Below are 21,297 nucleotides of genomic sequence, written 5' to 3'. Positions count from 1 at the left end.
CTGGAGTGGTGTAAAGCTGGCCGCCATTTTACTCTGGTGCAGTGGACACGTGTTCTCTGGAGTGATACTGTAAATCATGCTTCACCATCTGGCAGTCCGACGGACGAATCTGGGTTTGGCGAATGCCAGGAGAACGCTACCTGTCCCAATGCATATTGCCAACTGTAAAGTTTGGTGGAGGAGGAAAATTTTTATTTTTGGGGTGTTTCATGGTTCAGGCTAGGTCCCTTAGTTCCAGTGAAGGGAAGTCTTAATGCTACAGCGTTAAAATTATCGTGTTAGTGACCTTCACCATGTTAATCTGATGCAGATCGTCTCATAAATCAGGAAGTTGTTTACCACTGGTGTTGCCCAATCGATGTTGTTCTTAGCAGCTGTTAGTAGTTAGAGTAGCCGTTACACTGCAAGCATGTGTAATATAGGTCATGTGTGTTTTGGTTGGTCTATCATTTCATTGCTTTCCTTTTGTGTGTGTTGATGGTGGAGACAGTGTTGGCAAAGAGCTTTTGTTCTTAGCCAAGTTTTAACAGCTAATACAATGCTTTCTTGTGCATTAGAACAGGCACCATGGGTTAGCCAAGTTTGTCACTAGTTACATTGGTGTCCTTTTGTTTTTGTTTGTCCTCCAGGGCTAAACTGGGTCACGGACTTCTCTCAGGCCTGTACTCCAAACCACCAATGAAATCCGAGCTCATTGAACAGGTGATGAGAGAAGAATACAAGGTATTAGACTGGGCATGTCCAGCTCCTTATCTGGGAAAAATTACAAACTGGCAACTTGGGAGATCAGAACGTATTTGTTTTTGTGTTGGCAGATAAGCAGGGGAAAGAGCTGTGGACAAGTAGTGTTCTGTACTGTTCTTCTCCATTCATTATTCAGCTGCTAGATTTTCATCTAGTATTGCCAGTGTAGTATAATGAGGAGTCTGCATTCATGTTAGGGCCAGGTTTGGACACACCCAGACAGCTGTGTGGAACACCGTTACCTGGGAGAATGGGGAAGGGAGGGGTGGGGAGGGAGGGGTGGGGAGGGGACTTGTAGAACTATGAATTCTCCTCTGTGGCAATATTTATTGTTGATCATATTTTGAGTACCTTGTAGTTTTGACATTTAAAGGGGTGTGTTGCATGTCTTCAATAATATAACCCAATATTTTTCCCAAAGGATTTTTGTGTTGTAACTCTTAGCAGTATAACTACTTCCATTAACGTGGACATTGTATTTTCTATTAATAGTATAAACTGAATCTAACGTTTTGAGATTTGATAATCTTAGATGCCCCATACATGCTTCAATAACAACCCAGTTGTGTTACAAAGTATTGTCTATTCATGTAGCAAATGTACTGCCATTTTGGCATTTTTCACTGCCTAGATATCTAGCTGCTGCATATCAACATGTCTTGCATGAGCAGTGTGAATTGTTGCTAATCCAATCTGTAAAATACTGCTCTGAATCCTGAAGTATTTAGTATACAGACATACAGGGACTACACTACAGCACCAACTGTTGTGCGATGTATGATTCATCTAACACTGCCATGTAAAGACCCTCTGGATTTCCTGCAGATTGCATGTTTGTTTTGTGGGTAAAGGATCTTAAGGGTTACTGCCAGTATGCATGTTTGTTTTGTGGGTAAAGGATCTTGAGGGTTACTGCCAGTATGCATGTTTGTTTTGTGGGTAAAGGATCTTGAGAGTTACTGCCAGTATGCATGTTTGTTTTGTGGGTAAAGGATCTTGAGAGTTACTGCCAGTATGCATGTTTGTTTTGTGGGTAAAGGATCTTGAGAGTTACTGCCAGTATGCATGTTTGTTTTGTGGGTAAAGGATCTTGAGAGTTACTGCCAGTATGCATGTTTGTTTTGTGGGTAAAGGATCTTGAGAGTTACTGCCAGTATGCATGTTTGTTTTGTGGGTAAAGGATCTTAAGGGTTACTGCCAGTATGCATGTTTGTTTTGTGGGTAAAGGATCTTGAGAGTTACTGCCAGTATGCATGTTTGTTTTGTGGGTAAAGGATCTTGAGAGTTACTGCCAGTATGCATGTTTGTTTTGTGGGTAAAGGATCTTGAGGGTTACTGCCAGTATGCATGTTTGTTTTGTGGGTAAACGATCTTGAGAGTTACTGCCAGTATGCATGTTTGTTTTGTGGGTAAAGGATCTTGAGGGTTACTGCCAGTATGCTTCATTGTTCCCAGTGCCTCATTATGCACTGTGGTTGTAGGGCTGTCAGTGGGTGTAGGTACAGCACCGATTAGACATTACACGGTTGTCACCGCTCTCATAACCACAGAAATAGACAAGTTGTACTTGGTATCTCATTGCAGCACCAGCCGAAGGGCATCTCTCCCAAGATGTTCAAAGCCATGGTCAGCAAGGGCCACCCCGAGTTCTCCTCCAACAGACAGCAAGACGCACACGAGTTCTTCCTGCACCTCATCAACCTGGTCGAGGTGTGTATGTGTGTATGGCTTCATATCTATAAGTAGTAGTGAGTTAAACTACTCTAAAAGGTATGTAGTGGTGTATACAGTATACCATTGTTGCAGAGGTACAGCAATTGGCAAACAAATTCACTGGTGTTCAACAAAAGGTTCATAACCGTCAATTGGATCAATCGGCACTGGCTTTTCAGTTAGTACAGATTATACAGAGTGTACTGGCTTTTCAGTTAGTACAGATTATACAGAGTGTACTGGCTTTTCAGTTTGTACAGATTATACAGAGTGTACTGGCTTTTCAGTTAGTACAGATTATACAGAGTGTACTGGCTTTTCAGTTAGTACAGATTATACAGAGTGTACTGGCTTTTCAATTAGTACAGATTATACAGAGTGTACTGGCTTTTCAGTTTGTACAGATTATACAGAGTGTACTGGCTTTTCAGTTTGTACAGATTATACAGAGTGTACTGGCTTTTCAGTTTGTACAGATTATACAGAGTGTACTGGCTTTTCAGTTAGTACAGATTATACAGAGTGTACTGGCTTTTCAGTTTGTACAGATTATACAGAGTGTACTGGCTTTTCAGTTAGTACAGATTATACAGAGTGTACTGGCTTTTCAGTTTGTACAGATTATACAGAGTGTACTGGCTTTTCAGTTTGTACAGATTATACAGAGTGTACTGGCTTTTCAGTTTGTACAGATTATACAGAGTGTACTGGCTTTTCAGTTTGTACAGAATCTGTACTACAGATTATACAGAGTGTACTGGCTTTTCAGTTAGTACAGATTATACAGAGTGTACTGGCTTTTCAATTAGTACAGATTATACAGAGTGTACTGGCTTTTCAGTTTGTACAGATTATACAGAGTGTACTGGCTTTTCAGTTTGTACAGATTATACAGAGTGTACTGGCTTTTCAGTTTGTACAGATTATACAGAGTGTACTGGCTTTTCAGTTAGTACAGATTATACAGAGTGTACTGGCTTTTCAGTTTGTACAGATTATACAGAGTGTACTGGCTTTTCAGTTAGTACAGATTATACAGAGTGTACTGGCTTTTCAGTTTGTACAGATTATACAGAGTGTACTGGCTTTTCAGTTTGTACAGATTATACAGAGTGTACTGGCTTTTCAGTTAGTACAGATTATACAGAGTGTACTGGCTTTTCAGTTTGTACAGAATCTGTACTACAGATTATACAGAGTGTACTGGCTTTTCAGTTTGTACAGATTATACAGAGTGTACTGGCTTTTCAGTTTGTACAGAATCTGTACTACAGATTATACAGAGTGTACTGGCTTTTCAGTTTGTACAGATTATACAGAGTGTACTGGCTTTTCAGTTAGTACAGATTATACAGAGTGTACTGGCTTTTCAGTTTGTACAGAATCTGTACTACAGATTATACAGTGTGTACTGGCTTTTCAGTTTGTACAGAGTTTATTTGTACATTGTTTTTCAATAATGACAATGGCCAAAGTAAAACTGCTTTCATGAAATGGGGCAAAGCATTTTCCTGACCATGTCGGTACGCCTCTGACTCTTGTCACGCGTGGTCAATCAGGGGTCTTGGGGGAGGAGGGAGGAGGGACGGGACGCTGTCCCCTCGGCCGGCAGACACACTTGTGCTCTGAAGTGACTTTGTTAACCAGGTTAAATTTAGACCTCCCCTATCGGTTACACAGGCCTGATAATGCTTCCTATTCTGCTTGTTGTCCACACTTATACTCGAAACCTGCCACTTTCTCTGCTCTTGTCCTTGACACAAGAAAACATTTTTACTAGACTTACTATGTATCGTTGATGATTTAGTCATTTGTGGCGATGTTCTGAATAACAGATTTTTAAAAACATGGAGCAGGAAGCTCTTGTTAAGTAAGATGTTAAACAGGAGCTAACAAGCCTACTTCAAATTAATATAAGTAAAAAATCTCTCAGCTTCAGAATACCTTTTACAATCAGACGTTTCTTCAATGAATGTTAATTGAGTTGTATAATTTGTGGTGACATTCAGCTGTTCTTAACCTGCGTGGAGGAACTGAGTCGGTTGGACAGAGATAGGTGCACCCGAGTGGCGCAGCAGTTTAAGTGTCACGTCCTGACCTGTAAAGGGGTTATTTGTTATTGTAGTTTGGTCAGGACGTGGCAGGGGGTGTTTGTTTTATGTGGTTTGGGGTTTGTTGGGTTATGTTATTATGTAAGAGGGGTGTTTGTTTAGAGTGTTTCTGGGTTTGTTGGGCTATGTTCTATGTTAGCATATTTCTATGTTTATCTAGTATGTCTAGTTCTATGTTTAGTTAATGGGGTTGACCTTCAATTGGAAGCAGCTGCGCCTCGTTGCTTCTAATTGAAGGTCCTATTTAAGAGAGGTGTTTTTCTGTGGGATTTTGTGGGTAGTTGTCTCCTGTTTAGTGTCTGAGCACCTGACAGGACTGTTAGTGGCGTTCGTTTGTTTTTCCTTCTTCACATTAAAAAGAAGATGAGTATACACGTTCCCGCTGCGTTTTGGTTTGATCCTTACGACACCTGTAACATTAAGGCACTGCATCTCAGTTCAAGAGGTGTCATTACAGTCCCTGGTTTGATTCCAGGCTGTATCACAACCGGCCGTGATTGGGAGTCCCATAGGGCGGCGCACAGTTGGCCCAAAATCTAAATAATCAGCTAGAGACCAAAATTATGTTAATTTAAGGCCTAATGAAGTCAACAAATTACAGGACTAACAGATAGAGATCGATTGACTTAAGAATTAGTTCTTAACTGACTTGCCTAGTTAAATAAAGTTTACATTTAAAAACATGTAAAAATAGGCAGAGTCTTACAGTAGCCTTCCATCAGCATGTTTAGCCCTGGGTCTGCCTGCCAGACAGCCGGCTGGAATACTTCAATGGTGTTGGGAGTAAAATTATAACCTGAGTATTTCTGTAACTTCTTAGAATAGAAAAGCTGCTGATGTGACACCCAATACGAGTCAAATGGTTTAATTCAAGACCCATTACCCATAAGTCCTCATATTAACACAACAAACACATTTTAGTCCCCAGTAAACAGCTGTTTCTGTTTCCGTTTGATATGTTTCCCTCTGTCTTTCTTCAGGAGTCGCGTTATAATTGTGTGTATTTGTACAGTAATCTGCACACCAGTATTTCTACTTGCACAACATCATCTGCACATCTATCACTCCAGTGTTAATTTGCTAAATTGTAATTACTTCGCCACTATGGCCTATTTATTGCCTTACCTCCTTACTTAATTTGCACACACTGTATATAGTTTTTTCTATTGTGTTATTGACTGTACGTTTGTTTATTCCATGTATAACTCTGTGTTGTATGTGTCGAACTGCTTTGCTTTATCTTGGCCAGGTCGCAGTTGTAAATGAGAACTTGTTCTCAACTGGCCTACCTGGTTAAATAAAGGTGAAATAAAAATAAAGAAAGCTTGGCATGGTTCTTCTTGTGATAATTGGGGAATGTATAACTTGATGCATATTGTTACTGTTCAAACATACATGCAATTAATGAAAGTCCCAATATTCTCCTGATGTTCTAATGCGATGGAAAAGTTACATTTCCAACTCCTTTTTAACTGGAAATTCAATAGCATAGATGGAGGAATAAAATATCCAGTATATTCTCTCGCTCTCTCTCTCCTTCCTTCCCCTCGCTCTCTCTCTCCTTCCTTCCCCTCGCTCTCTCTCTCCTTCCTCACTCTCACTCGCTCTCTCTCTCCTTCCTCACTCTCACTCGCTCTCTCTCTCTCTTTCCTCGCTCTCTCCTTCCTCGCTCTCTCTCCTTCCTCTCGCTCGTTATCTCCTTCCTCTCGCTCGCTCGCTCGCTCTCTCCTTCCTCTCGCTCGATCGCTCTCTCCTTCCTCACGCTCGATCGCTCTCTCCTTCCTCTCGCTCGCTCGCTCTCTCCTTCCTCTCGCTCGATCGTTCTCTCCTTTCTCTCGCTTGCTCGCTCTCTCCTTTCTCGCTCTCCCTCAATTCAATTCAATGGCTCTATTGGCATGGGAAACATATGTTAACATTGCCAAAGCAAGTGAAGTAGATAATAAACAAAAGTGAAATAAACAATAAAAATGAACAGTAAACATTACATCTCTATCTCCTTTCTCTCTTTCTCGCTCTCTTCTTTCTCTCTCTCTTCTTTCTCTCTCTATCTCTCTCTCCTTCCTTTCTCTCTCCTTTCTCTCTCCTTTCTCTCTCCAGAGAAACAGTGCTGGCTCAGAGAACCCCAGCGATGTCTTCCGCTACCTGGTGGAGGAGCGTGTGCAGTGCTGCCAGACGCAGAAGGTGTGCTACAACCAGAAGGTGGACTACCTGATGCAGCTCCCGGCCCCCATAGAGGCTGCCTCCAACAGAGGTAAGGTCCCACCGGCAGCTGGCCCGGCCCCATGAGAACCAGCAGGGCTGCTGGCTCCCCCACGGCCCTCCTCTTCAAATGGCATGGAGGATCGATATCTCGGAATGCCAAAGTGGGGTGGGTGTTTGTGTGTTTTTAAATGCTTAAGACTGCATAGTATAGATTCTGACACATAACTGATACCTCACTGTTGGGAAACAAAGGCATTTCAAGATGTTCTATGTAAAAATATAATTTTATTTGTCACATGCGCAGAATATAACAGGTGTAGACCTTACCGTGAAATGCTTATTTACAAGCCCTTAAAACCTCTTAAGGATCGGACACTTTTTTTCAATTCTCGCCTAAAATGACACCCAAATCTAACTGCCTGTAGCTCAGGATCTGAAGCAAGGAAATGCGTATTCTTGATACCATTTGAAAGGAAACACTTTGAAGTTTGTGGAAATGTGAAATTAATGTAGAAGAATATAACACATTAGATCTGGTAAAAGATAATACAAAGAAAAAAACATGCTTTTTTCCCTCATCATCTTTGAAATGCATGAAAGGCCAATATATGACTTAGGAATCTAGGCACAATTTAGATTTTGGCCACTAGATGGCAGCAGTGTATGTGCAACGTTTTCGACTGATCCAATGAACCATTGCATTTCTGTTCAAAATGTTGTATCAAGACTGCCCAAATGTGCCTAATTGGTTTATTAATACATTTTCAAGTTGATAATTGTGCACTCTCCTCAAACAATAGCACGTTATTCGTTCACTGTAATACCTACTGTAAATTGGACAGTGCAGTTAGATTAACAAGAATTTAAGCTTTCTGCCAATATCAGATATGTCTATGTCCTGTGAATTGTTTTTGTTACTTACAACCTTATGCTAATCACATTAGCCTACGTTAGCTCAACTGTCCCGCGGGGGACACACCGATCCTGTAGAGGTTTTAACCAACAATGTAATTCAAGAAATAAGAGTTAAGAAAATATTTACTAAATAAACGAAAGTAAAAGGTATAAAAAATAACACAATAAAATAACAATAACGAGGCTATATACAGGGGTACCGGTACCGAGTCAATGTGTGGGGGTACAGGTTAGGCGAGGTAATTTGTACATGTAGGTAGGGGTGAAGTGACTATGCATAGATAATAAACAGTGAGTAGCAGCAGTGTAAAAACAAGGGGGGTGTCAATGTAAATAGTCCGCGTTGCCATTTGATTAATTGTTCAGCAGTCTTATGGCTTGGGGGTAGAAGCTGTTAAGGAGCCTTTTGGTCCTAGACTACAATCACTAAACCCCAATCACCTGAGTCTGACGACAACAACAGCATTTCAGGAGGGTGTGTTAAATAGCTTTGTGTTTGTGTGACAGAGGAGCTGATAGCGTATGAGGCCAAGCGAAGAGAGGCAGAGGAAAACATGAGAGCCCCTCCAGAGCCTGTGAGGGCCCGGATCCCCTTCACAGCGTGCTTGCAGGCCTTCACAGAGCCAGAGAACGTCCCCGACTTCTGGAGCTCGGCACTGCAGGCCAAGTCAGCTGGAGTCAAGTAAGCAAAGGTCCTGGTCAAAGGCCTTGAAGAAAGGTCAATGCCACAAACTATTGAACATTTCCTCAGTTTCAGCAGTGTGTGGGGATCTCTTTCATGCCTTTGATTTTTATACCCTGCACCTGCAAGTTATTTTGCACTGTAACATGCAGACAATTACATTGATAGAAGCCACAATCTATCTGCAATATTAAAGCTGATATATTGGTAACATAGTATGTAAACTAGGGGGACATTTACCATTTAAGTTTTTAATCTTGTAAATTTGTGAAAGATATTTCTTCTTTAATACATTTTTCTATTCTATTCTCCTCTTTGCAGGACTTCCCGTTTCGCCTCCTTCCCAGAGTATCTGGTAGTGCAGATTAACAAATTCACATTTGGGATTGACTGGGTTCCAAAGAAATTAGGTGAGTAAGAGAACTGATGTCTCTCCACAAATGGTTTGTCTTGTCTGCATCTACGATGTTCACTAGTACCAAGAGGATGCTGATTTATGTTCAACTTTTGTGAAATTATATTAAGGGATTTTATGTTTTTTTCATTGAAGGCGTAGAATACACACTCTCCTTGTAGCATATTATTAAGTAAGTTCTGTGGATCCCCAACAGAGGGCGCTGTCACACAGTGTTTCTCTGAGGTCCACTGAGGACACAGACAAGACAGTCTGGATCCGAACTGAACTGATTTCATTAAGTAAAACAGAACTATTTAGTTTGGATCCAGGCTAGAAGACGATGCACTGCCCTGAGAAAAAACGGTTATCTAAGCTCTTGCTCTACCTGTGTTTTTAAGTACTCCCAAATTAAAATGCAAAGGATTGAGGAAGGTTAACTATTTATAAGCAGGAGGTTATTATTGCATCGTGCCATTGACAATTGAGACCTGTTTTTCGTCTGGTTTTCATCTTAGTCGACTGAAGTATTAAACAAGTCTGGTTTCTTTGAGTTTCGTGGCTCTTGATCTTGTGATGTTTCCATGTGTTTAATATGAAGCTGAGTCCCGTGGTGCAGGGCTACCTGTACAGATGGAATATGCCTTTAACACCTACCTATGATACTGATACACTACATCTTGTGTTTGGTACTGTGGCTCTAGTGGTGAACATGAAAGCTATCAGTTTGGTCATGTGTAATCCGCTGGAATCTTCATGCCCAAGGCCTCTCCGGTCTGGTTTTCTCCTCTTCCATTCCATTCTGTAGTAGAATCTCTGTGTTGCATTTATATGGACACACAACCAAAAACGTTTTGCAACAGAGAACTAAAATGAGCATTGATTATTGGACAAATTCCGGTAGTCCCTCCCTGTTTGTCCATTTGGTGCTTTATGAACACATCCTAGTTGTGTTTGACCTCTGACCTACTGTTGTTCCACAGATCTGTCCATAGACGTACCAGACTTCCTGGACCTGTCTCGACTCCGGGGCACAGGGCTTCAGGCAGGAGAGGAAGAGCTTCCTGACCTCACCCCCCCCATCGTTCTGCCTGAAGACACCAGAGGTAAGGGTCACTTTCAGGTGTGCCGGGTGGAAGCAGGTCTTGACTTTCTGACCAATGGTCTTGGTCCTAAAGGAAAGCTGGTGTTTGGGGCAAGCTAAATCTGTCACACGTTGTCATCCGTCTCACCAGCCACTTGGGGTCCTGGGATGCTAACTATCCGTTTTCCCCTCCTCTCTTCCCCTTAAATGTGAGCCTGTTTGTAGTTGATGTGCTCAGTATGCCCGTCTACTCTCTTTGTGATCTTTATCTCCATTCTTCCTTCAGAGTCGGTTGTTTTGGATGGATTTAGCAACAGTGCACTGTTAATAATTTAGAAGGTACCAGGCACATTATGTGCTGTACAGTCCTAAACCCCAAAACACTTGAAATGTGCTCCAGGCAAGCAATAAATATCTCTGTAGTGCTCTGTTGAGACAATGGCTGTTTTGTTGAAGCTGCCTCAACCTTGTTGAAAACCTCTTAAGCTGAAAGTCCCTGACATCAGGCTCTAGAATTATTTACAAAAATATCTATATGTTTACACGCCTTATTTTATTGATTTCCCACCGTTTTATAAGTCAGAAGACAGCCATCCAGACCTTGCTAGGACCTTGTAAACATCCTCTGTCGAATAAATTTGTATTTTCCTCCCTCTAGTGGTCAGCTGCATCATTACCTCCATTTATATCACTTGACTGCAAAGTTACGTCAAATAGGCGGTCATTATAAAAACATCTATCCAGCTTGAACGCTTTACGGCACAGACATGGCAAAGCAATTGCTGAATTTGTCTCGAGCAGGCAGATCTAAATACACAACTTTCATAGCTCTACAATTAAAGAATCTGACCTACACACTTCCTTAAACCTAAAATAACAAAATAAGTAATTTTGTGTAGAAGTCAAACATTTTATTTTACGTCGGAGGCAGACACATTGAGTATGCTCAGAATGACAAAATGGAGTCCTTTACATAGACTCTCTCACCTCACCTTTCTCACCTACAGGAGAGCACGCTGTTCATTTAGACGTTCACAAATGTAACAGATTTTGTCCATCACTAATGTCATGATATGTTTGGTAAGGTCATAAAGAAGGTGAAATATTTTGGGTAGATGTTCCTAAAACAGATTTTAACTATATATGGACATATTGTAAAGAATGAAAAGGCTTATTCATTAACAATGTTTTACATTTTTATATATTTTATTATACTTTTATTGTGTACTAGATCATATGGGTTGAAAAGTTGTTTTCTCAGACATAAATAAACAATTCCAGGTAAAAGCCAAAGGTCATAGCGTTCTAGAGGGGGGACTATTACATGAATAAAATATTGCCCTCTTGCTAGATTGATGACATAAAACTGTCAGCTCAACTGATTTTAAACTGTGACTCAGGCTTTATTAAAAGTTAAAACTCTTTTATTTCAGCAGACGAGTATAACCAAATGATTGTCTTCCCCCTACCTAAAGTGTTGCTTTTATGGGGTAATCCTCAAGGGGAACCTAGAGGTGTTTTTCAATGGAGTGATTTTTGAAAACTTTCATATGAGATCTCGTCTTATGGACTGTTGCTGAAAACTTAACAAAGCAGTTGGAGATTTGTTTTCTTGAATATCTTATATCCTATCTTTGAGGGAGAGGTCCGACCGTCCTACCTACATAATGCAAATAGTGATTCACAACGTTGTTTATAAGGCTTTTGGGATTTATGTTGCCTCAAAAATCATATATTAAACACCAGCCCATGTTCCTGGACTTGTATCAATAGATATTCATTACATTTCTGTCTCGGGACAACGCCTAAGGACTTCTGATTGATTTTGCGAGTTTCTTTTTTAACCTTGAAATGCATCATTTCCCATCAATTAGCTTTACGGATTTAGCATTGATTTACCATATGGTACATCAGTTTTTAATAGAAAAAAAACTGTACAAATAAGTTTACCGCCTTTGAGCTATAATATCAATACTTGTTTTCAGTGGAACAACATTTGTTATTAAAACTGAAGTGTGACCTGAATTGTAAGGATGCTGTTTAGGTCCATGTTAGATTCCCCCCCCACACACCTAACCACATATTGAGAGAATTCATCTAATAGGTTTGATGCTGTATCTACACTGTTGGATTTAGCTTGTCAAAAATACATATTTATGTTGTACCTTAAAAATAATCACTTCTTCACTTTACTTTTCAGATGACTCAATGAACTCCTCAGATTGTAAGTATTCCATCATACCCTTATATATCTATATCTATATATATATATATATATCTAACCCAAAACAAAGATTTACAACTAGGGAACAACTGTTATTCTGAGTTCTGCAGTAATGACGGTATAAGGGAACAACTGTTATTCTGAGTTCTGCAGTAATGACGATATAAGGGAACAACTGTTATTCTGAGTTCTGCAGTAATGACGATATAAGGGAACAACTGTTATTCTGAGTTCTGCAGTAATGACGGTATAAGCCTGACGACGCAAACCCAACAGCTGATGCAACTTCCTCATAACTTGACTACTCGCAAAAAATACAACTTTTTTTGTGGGGCAGGTTGTTTGTTAGGGAGTTTTTGATTCGTAAGCTCTGGCTTTTTGCTTGTCCTCAGCCCCAGATATAGACGAGTCGGCGGCAATGCAGCTGGCGGAGATGGGCTTCCCTTTGGAGGCCTGTCGGAAGGCCGTTTACTACACAGGGAACATGGGCCCTGAAATGGCCTTCAACTGGATCATAGCCCACATGGAGGAGCCTGGTAAGAGCTAGGAGATCATCACACACAGACAGATTGTACCACATGGATGTTAATCTAGCCCGATTTCCCAGCCTCTTCTGGGTATGGTGGGCGTGTGCAGTGCACGCACTGAAACATCACTGAAATGACATGTGTGTCAGAGCAGGAGACAGGCCAGTGTGCCAGAGGGATTGTGCGTGTGTTTGTGTGTGTGTGTGTGTGTCAGTTGTCCTTTGTGGCTGAGTTGTCAGAGAATACTTTGTCACATTGATGCTCTGGCTCCTTCAGGGCTAATATCGTTGTATAATTCTCCATGGGTAATTCATAACTACATGCTGTAACTATATTTGTTGCTTATACAAACAATAGAAATAGGGTGTTTTAATGTCCAATACTAAAGCGCTCAGGTAATTGTATTCTGCTTAAAAGTAAGATGAATAGGTCACAAGACAAAAGGACACAAGTTTTGGAAACTTGACATAGACAGTTGGAAGAGAAGAAATGGCCATTTTATTCCTAGCAGGCCCAACGGTAATGAAAGCTGTGGTCAGAGTTGTTTACCAACACACTCCTCGAGCTGTTTGACCTATCACAACTCTCACTTCCTTTACTTCCTTGTTTAGCATGGAGAGATATTATTGGACCAGGGATGAACTATCCATTATTAGAAGTAACAAAAGAGACAAAACGCCAACAAGGCCGTCCATTCTCATTCTTGTTCATTACTACTCTGCCAGGTAGTACTGTTGATCATAAAAGCATATTTTAGGATTTGATAAGTTGTTTTAAACCTGTGAGGTCTTAAAGGGGAGTTAAACCTTTGATTTCGGGGGAAAAAACAGGCAGAGATTTAAAATATAATCTAATCTCCATAATAATAATTGACATAATCACCACTGGACCAAAAGGTTTTCCTCCTGCCTCTGGGAAATAATCCTCCTGTGTGCATGAAGAATGCTTATTTACCTAACATTTTGTTTTGAAATGGGCTGAAAAAAAAAAAAAAATATATATATATATATAAAGCTATCCATGATTTAAATTCCTATTTTCATATTTACTTCCTAATGACAGTTTTGTGTGAATAGTTTGTCCCCTCATTACATCACACCAATTCCCAGCAAGCTGTCAAAAGATGACTAAATAGCTCCCTGCAGATTTGTATGATGGGGTAAATGGATATTCCTGCGACTTGTTAGGTTTCCCCACCTAGGTGTGAATGTAGCATTACCATGGGCCTGTCACAGCAACGACAACCTTTCTCACATAAACAACGCCTTATTAGCAATCCTCAAATCGTGAAATGACACTGTTCAAGTTATCCGTTGGTAAACAAGGGGTTACCTTAAGACAGAAAAACACAGAAAAACACAACAAAAACACAACAAAAACACAACAAAAACCTGTTTTTTCAGGCTTCATTACTTGTGTGTGTAGCTGTGTCCATTTGTTTGTTTTAAGTTCTGCTAATTGACATTCTGTTTTGATGAAATTCGAAATAAAAATGCTTTCCACAGGAGCATGCCAGAGACATATTTGCAAGACACGATGATTTTCCTTCAAAATATTACAAATATTGAGTGTGTTTATGCATGCACAGTACATGTGTGGGAATGTACACGTGTTTGTGGGTTTGTTTAATAACGGTCTATTTATATGTATGTGGTTGAGAGCACACAGTCAACTTGCACAGGTGTGTAATAACTATGTAAATGAATTGGGCCTCAACTGGTTCAAACTAGGGTATAACATGTTTATAGAGAACTGACATCTTGCAAAGACGGTGTTGTATTGTAACTTTTCGAATTGCTTTTTAATATGCATGAGGCATCAGACAGCCTGATATGCTGCATTATTATGACCTCAGTATTAATGTTCTCCGAGATTTACTGGGGCAGTCGTTTTCTGACTGTAAACTCTCCTCCACCTGTCTTTTTCTGTACCCTGTGTTATTTCTGTTCTAATCATATCAACAGTCCTTTTAACTGATCGACCAGGGTGCTCTTCCTGATTTGGCCTTTGTTTGAATAGGCGATTACTTATTAGGATCAAAGATGATCTGTAGATGGAAGGTCGGCGGAAGGAGGCGAGGTCAGGTGGGACCATTCTAGCCAATGAGAGGTCAGATGAGCCTGTGAACAAATCAACAGACACAACTCTGATATGTAGTCGTTTTTAATTAAAGTCCACTTATACAAGTTTATTCTTAAAACATCCTAACCATTGCGAAACCTATATTCAAAGACAAATAAGCCTGACGTACCAAATTAGCAATTACCAATTTTTTTTACCAAATCCGACACTCATTGACCTCTCTCTCTCTCTGTCCTCTTCTCCAGACTTTGCTGAGCCCCTGGCCCTGCCTTCCTTCATGGAGGCAGGCCCCTCCATGGCCAGCCTGGGCCTGGCAGCCACCCCCCTGGACAATCAGCCTCCGGAGGAGAGCATCGCCATCCTCACGTCCATGGGCTTCCCCCGCCGCCACACGGTCCAGGCCCTCAAAGCCACGGTCAGTGGCTCTCTTTCTTCTCCTGCTGCTCACACACTCACTCTGGTGAAAACCACACAAACATATTGTCCTGGCCCAGGACGTGGTCCAGGATGCATTCAGTAGGCAGTAGGGCTTCGGTCGTTTTTAATGAAGCTTGTTCAAATGTGAGTTGGCATAATGTAGAGGTGTATGTATTGTATTCAGGAGTATGGACAATAAACAGTATCAAAATATGTAAAGAATGGAAAGGAAGAGCTTTATCATGTTTTAGGTAGTTTCATTTCCCAAACACTGTTTAACCAATATATTATATTTCTCTGTCTGATCTTGGACTTGCTATTTCTATTTTAGACACATCATGGCCAGAAATAGTGCCATTGATATGCTGTAGGAATGATGGGGAGTTGCTTTCTATAGTACTGAACCGTGCTGGAGTCAGGAGAACCTGAGAATCCTATAGTACCGAACCGTCCTGGAGTCAGGAGAACCTGAGAACCCTATAGTACCGAACCGTGCGGGAGTCAGGAGAACCTGAGAATCCTATAGTACCGAACCGTGCTGGAGTCAGGAGAACCTGAGAATCCTATAGTACCGGACCGTCCTGGAGTCAGGAGAACCTGAGAACCCTATAGTACCGAACCGTGCTGGAGTCAGGAGAACCTGAGAATCCTATAGTACCGAACCGTGCTGGAGTCAGGAGAACCTGAGAACCCTATAGTACCGAACCGTCCTGGAGTCAGGAGAACCTGAGAATCCTATAGTACCGAACCGTGCTGGAGTCAGGAGAACCTGAGAATCCTATAGTACCGAACCGTGCTGGAGTCAGGAGAACCTGAGAATCCTATAGTACCGAACCGTGCTGGAGTCAGGAGAACCTGAGAACCCTATAGTACCGAACCGTCCTGGAGTCAGGAGAACCTGAGAACCCTATAGTACCGAACCGTGCTGGAGTCAGGAGAACCTGAGAATCCTATAGTACCGAACCGTCCTGGAGTCAGGAGAACCTGAGAATCCTATAGTACCGAACCGTCCTGGAGTCAGGAGAACCTGAGAATCCTATAGTACCGAACCGTCCTGGAGTCAGGAGAACCTGAGAACCCTATAGTACCGAACCGTCCTGGAGTCAGGAGAACCTGAGAATCCTATAGTACCGAACCGTCCTGGAGTCAGGAGAACCTGAGAATCCTATAGTACCGAACCGTCCTGGAGTCAGGAGAACCTGAGAACCCTATAGTACCGAACCGTGCTGGAGTCAGGAGAACCTGAGAATCCTATAGTACCAAAACGTGCTGGAGTCAGGAGAACCTGAGAACCCTATAGTACCGAATCGTCCTGGAGTCAGGAGAACCTGAGAACCCTATAGTACCGAACCGTGCTGGAGTCAGGAGAACCTGAGAATCCTATAGTACAGAACCGTCCTGGAGTCAGGAGAACCTGAGAACCCTATAGTACCGAACCGTGCTGGAGTCAGGAGAACCTGAGAACCCTATAGTACCGAACCGTGCTGGAGTCAGGAGAACCTGAGAATCCTATAGTACCGAACCGTCCTGGAGTCAGGAGAACCTGAGAATCCTATAGTACCGAACCGTCCTGGAGTCAGGAGAACCTGAGAATCCTATAGTACCGAACCGTCCTGGAGTCAGGAGAACCTGAGAACCCTATAGTACCGAACCGTCCTGGAGTCAGGAGAACCTGAGAATCCTATAGTACCGAACCGTCCTGGAGTCAGGAGAACCTGAGAATCCTATAGTACCGAACCGTCCTGGAGTCAGGAGAACCTGAGAACCCTATAGTACCGAACCGTGCTGGAGTCAGGAGAACCTGAGAATCCTATAGTACCAAAACGTGCTGGAGTCAGGAGAACCTGAGAACCCTATAGTACCGAATCGTCCTGGAGTCAGGAGAACCTGAGAACCCTATAGTACCGAACCGTGCTGGAGTCAGGAGAACCTGAGAATCCTATAGTACAGAACCGTCCTGGAGTCAGGAGAACCTGAGAACCCTATAGTACCGAACCGTGCTGGAGTCAGGAGAACCTGAGAACCCTATAGTACCGAACGGTCCTGGAGTCAGGAGAACCTGAGAATCCTATAGTACTGAACCGTGCTGGAGTCAGGAGAACCTGAGAACCCTGCTCCCTGTGCTATAAACAACATGACTGGCCGGCTTGTTGGCTGATATTTAGCCATTTTAATAACCCCTTCATGTCCTTGGTGGCCCTGAGATCCCTGTTCTACATTCTGTTTACAAATAGAGCAATGAGTCTAGCTATGCACTTTCCTCGTTTCAGTTCTATGAGTCAGATTGGTGCATGTCATACGTGCAACTATAGCACAGTCATTTTGATGTGTTTAATTGTGTGTTCCTTAAATGTACCTTTTTCGTTTAAGCCAGGAAATAACAAATGTATTCAATTACGTTATGAGTTGTATATCACCACGATATATACCAGTAGAATTCCATTATAGTTGTTCTGTTTCTTTTTGTCACCTGCCCTGTCAGCATAAAAGAGACTCTACCAAAACAAACCCCCTGATTTCCTTGTTTACCGTCCCTAACACCCCTAAACCCCTTGCCTTCCAGACAGGGTCCTTGTGAGTGGAGTAGGGCTGTGAAACAGCAGAGGGTCTTCTAATAATATCGTATCATAATATCCGAGTGAGCAGGCAGGAAGTGTTCGACCTCACTGACCTGTCTGTCTGCCTGTCTGGGCATGGCCAGTAAAAGCAGGCAGCATCAGATCACCCCCTCCCCCCCCTCCCCGTGGCGTCTCTGTGGTGAATGAATCACGCCTCTATTTTGGATTAAAGGCTGAGGCTAATTGAGGGAATTGACCATACATGGAGAATGAGAGTGGTGTTGGATTATTTATTTTGATGTCGCCAATCTTGTTACATTTTGGTTTTGTAACTGTCAATCCTGTTACATACTGGTGAAGCATGCCAGTCAATCCTTTTACATACTGGTGAAGCATGCCAGTCAACCCTGTTACATACTGGTGAAGCATGCCAGTCAACCCTGTTACATACTGGTGAAGCATGCCAGTCAATCCTGTTACATACTGGTGAAGCATGCCAGTCAACCCTGTTACATACTGGTGAAGCATGCCAGTCAATCCTGTTACATACTGGTGAAGCATGCCAGTCAATCCTGTTACATACTGGTGAAGCATGCCTGTCAATCCTGTTACATACTGGTGAAGCATGCCAGTCAAACCTGTTACATACTGGTGAAGCATGCCAGTCAATCCTGTTACATACTGGTGAAGCATGCCTGTCAACCCTGTTACATACTGGTGAAGCAGGCCAGTCAATCCTGTTACATACTGGTGAAGCATGCCAGTCACAATTGTCCATCTTCTGAGAGTTTGAGAGAAGATTGAGGGGAGACAGGAAAACATATTCTACTGTATGTCCATAACACAAGGCCACTGATTATCAGATACAGTAATGAAAATGGTAATTACATGACAGTTTAGCATACACTCTTAGAAAAAAAGGTGCTATCTAGAACCTAAAATGGTTCTTCGGCTGTCCCCATAGGAGAACCCTTTGAATAACCCTGTTTGGTTATAGGTAGAACCCTTTTGATTCCAGGTAGAACCCTTTTGAGTTCCATGTAGAACCCTTTACACAGAGGGTTCTACATGGAACCCAAAAGAGTTCTACCTGGAACCAAAAAGGGTTCTCCTATGGGGCTAGTCGAAGAACACTTTTGTAAACCTTTTTTTTTCTACCAATTATGACTTTTTATTTTATTTGAAACAAGCAAGTTGGTTGTCATTTGTGTTGAATTGTTTACCAATACCAGTAAGTACTACTTACTACCAGTAAACACCAGCTGAAATAGGTCTGTGAAATAACATTTGTTGTTTCAGAACAACAACTTGGAGAGGGCTCTGGACTGGATCTTCACCCACCCGGAGGAGGAGGAGGCCAGCGACGACCTTTTGGACATGTCTGACATCATGGAGCCCAACGACAACACCTTCTCCAACGCAAACACGAACAGCCACTCCACGCTGTCCCCAGACCAGGATGCCTCGGGCCCCCGGATCAAAGACGGACCCGGACGTGAGTGACTCTGCATGACCTCTGACCCCATACACTGATCTAAGATCAGCCCCACCCTCCCCAGTCCTGTCCATAACCATTATGAGCACAATGACAGAAGGAGAAGAGTTCCACACATAGAGATGTGTCACATGGAGCTGCTTTGAATACAAAGTCAATGTTCTCTCACTGCTTGCTGAACAAAATCAGACTTTCCCCAATTGTGAAGGGCTACTCTTTCGCTTCCATTCTAACACCATTCTGTAAAAGGAAGGTAAGCACACTGTTCTTTCATCACATTTTGGGTTTACGATTTGAATTCAATTGAACATGTAAATTCATAGCATGTTTGAGGAGACTCATGCTATGCAGGGTCTCAGCATTTTTTATTTTGAACTCTAGAGATGGGATCAGATGAGGATTAAAGACATCCCATAACACTAGAGATAAAATCAGATAGTTGCTGAAAATGATAGTTGTTTTATGAGTCAGTTTTACAAGCTACTCCTTATGGCTATACTGTAGGCAAAATGCATCTGTTCTGTTGACAAGGGAGTTGTAGTTGATTGGTTTGACTTCCTGTTTTACAGGTTACGAGCTTTTTGCTTTCATCAGCCACATGGGAGCGTCCACGATGTCTGGTCGTTATGTATGTCATATCAAAAAGGAAGGAAGGTAAGTCCGCCACAGTTTACATACTCTCCGTTGATCTCTGCTAGATGATTAAACCACAATCTCTTTCACAATGAAGGATTTCAAATGAATGATTTAAACAGACTTTTCCGAACTAGTCCTTTGGGACCACCAGTCGTTGCAATGCACATCATATTTGATCTATTCCAACACTAGCACTCCTGATTTTAACTAATCAAGGGCATGATCATTAGTTGACGAGTTGAATCACATTTGCTATATTTGTAGTCAATCAAGTATTATCTTTGATCAACCAGTGATCCTCACAGACCAGATTGGGAAACGCTGTCCTAAGAGACTGATTAGATCATGTTTTAATCAGTAATCTACAATATGGCATGGAGAAATCAAGACGAAACTAAACGTATAAGATGAGGTTTTAAAACAATGTGTTACCTATGCTATATTCTCCCCCCTACGTCAGATGGGTGATCTTCAATGACCATAAAGTGTGTTTGTCAGAAAGGCCTCCAAAAGACTTGGGCTACATCTACTTTTACCGTCGGCTGTCCAGCTGCTAGACCTAGCCCCACCTCCCCCCTTTACCGTCAGCTGTCTAGCTGCTAGACCTAGCCCCCCCTCCCCTTTACCGTCAGCTGTCTAGCTGCTAGACCTAGCCCTCCCTCCCCCCTTTACCGTCGGCTGTCTAGCTGCTAGACCTAGCCCCCCCTCCCCCTTTTACCGTCGGCTGTCTAGCTGCTAGACCTAGCCCCCCCTCCCCCCTTTACCGTCGGCTGTCTAGCTGCTAGACCTAGCACCCCCTCCCCCCTTTACCGTCAGCTGTCTAGCTGCTAGACCTAGCCCTCCCCCTCCCCCCTTTACCGTCGGCTGTCTAGCTGCTAGACCTAGCCCCCCTCCCCCCTTTACCGCCAGCTGTCTAGCTGCTAGACCTAGCCCTCCCCCTCCCCCTTTACCGTCGGCTGTCTAGCTGCTAGACCTAGCCCCCCTCCCCCCTTTACCGCCAGCTGTCTAGCTGCTAGACCTAGCCCTCCCCCTCCCCCTTTACCGTCGGCTGTCTAGCTGCTAGACCTAGCCCCCCCCCCCCTTTACCGTCGGCTGTCTAGCTGCTAGACCTAGCCCCCCCTCCCCCTTTACCGTCGGCTGTCTAGCTGCTAGACCTAGCCCCCCCTCCCCCCTTTACCGTCGGCTGTCTAGCTGCTAGACCTAGCCCCCCCTCCCCCCTTTACCGTCAGCTGTCTAGCTGCTAGACCTAGCCCTCCCTCCCCCCTTTACCACCGGCTGTCTAGCTGCTAGACCTAGCCCCCCCTTTACCGTCGGCTGTCTAGCTGCTAGACCTAGCCCCCCCTCCCCCCTTTACCGTCCGCTGTCTAGCTGCTAGACCTAGCCCTCCCCCTCCCCCTTTACCGTCGGCTGTCTAGCTGCTAGACCTAGCCCCCCCTCCCCCCTTTACCGTCGGCTGTCTAGCTGCTAGACCTAGCCCCCCCTCCCCCCTTTACCGCCGGCTGTCTAGCTGCTA

The 21,297-nt window shown here is 42.9% G+C and overlaps 1 protein-coding gene across 2 annotated transcripts in view; it reads left to right on the top strand.

The window, feature by feature from the left end:
• LOC115151521 (ubiquitin carboxyl-terminal hydrolase 13) overlaps positions 1-20,736 on the top strand; it is a 37,437-nt gene extending 16,701 nt beyond the window's left edge. Inside the window, exons 10-21 of one of the 2 annotated variants that reach the window (XM_029695521.1) lie at positions 630-723; positions 2,329-2,454; positions 6,666-6,819; positions 8,193-8,367; positions 8,689-8,777; positions 9,745-9,867; positions 12,046-12,069; positions 12,462-12,605; positions 14,924-15,093; positions 18,953-19,148; positions 19,718-19,802; positions 20,245-20,736. In XM_029695521.1, the coding sequence (XP_029551381.1) occupies positions 630-723; positions 2,329-2,454; positions 6,666-6,819; positions 8,193-8,367; positions 8,689-8,777; positions 9,745-9,867; positions 12,046-12,069; positions 12,462-12,605; positions 14,924-15,093; positions 18,953-19,148; positions 19,718-19,802; positions 20,245-20,341 (1,477 nt within the window). In that variant the 3' untranslated portion in view covers positions 20,342-20,736. The remainder of the gene's footprint in view (positions 1-629; positions 724-2,328; positions 2,455-6,665; positions 6,820-8,192; positions 8,368-8,688; positions 8,778-9,744; positions 9,868-12,045; positions 12,070-12,461; positions 12,606-14,923; positions 15,094-18,952; positions 19,149-19,717; positions 19,803-20,244) is intronic. The other variant, XM_029695520.1, reaches the window with a different exon arrangement.
• The last annotated feature ends 561 nt before the right edge of the window (positions 20,737-21,297 follow it).

Source organism: Salmo trutta, chromosome 17, assembly GCF_901001165.1.
Source record: "Salmo trutta chromosome 17, fSalTru1.1, whole genome shotgun sequence".
Lineage (NCBI taxonomy): Eukaryota > Metazoa > Chordata > Actinopteri > Salmoniformes > Salmonidae > Salmo > Salmo trutta.
The sequence above is the reverse complement of the archived record's forward strand: the minus strand, read 5'-3'. Positions and strand labels throughout refer to the sequence as shown.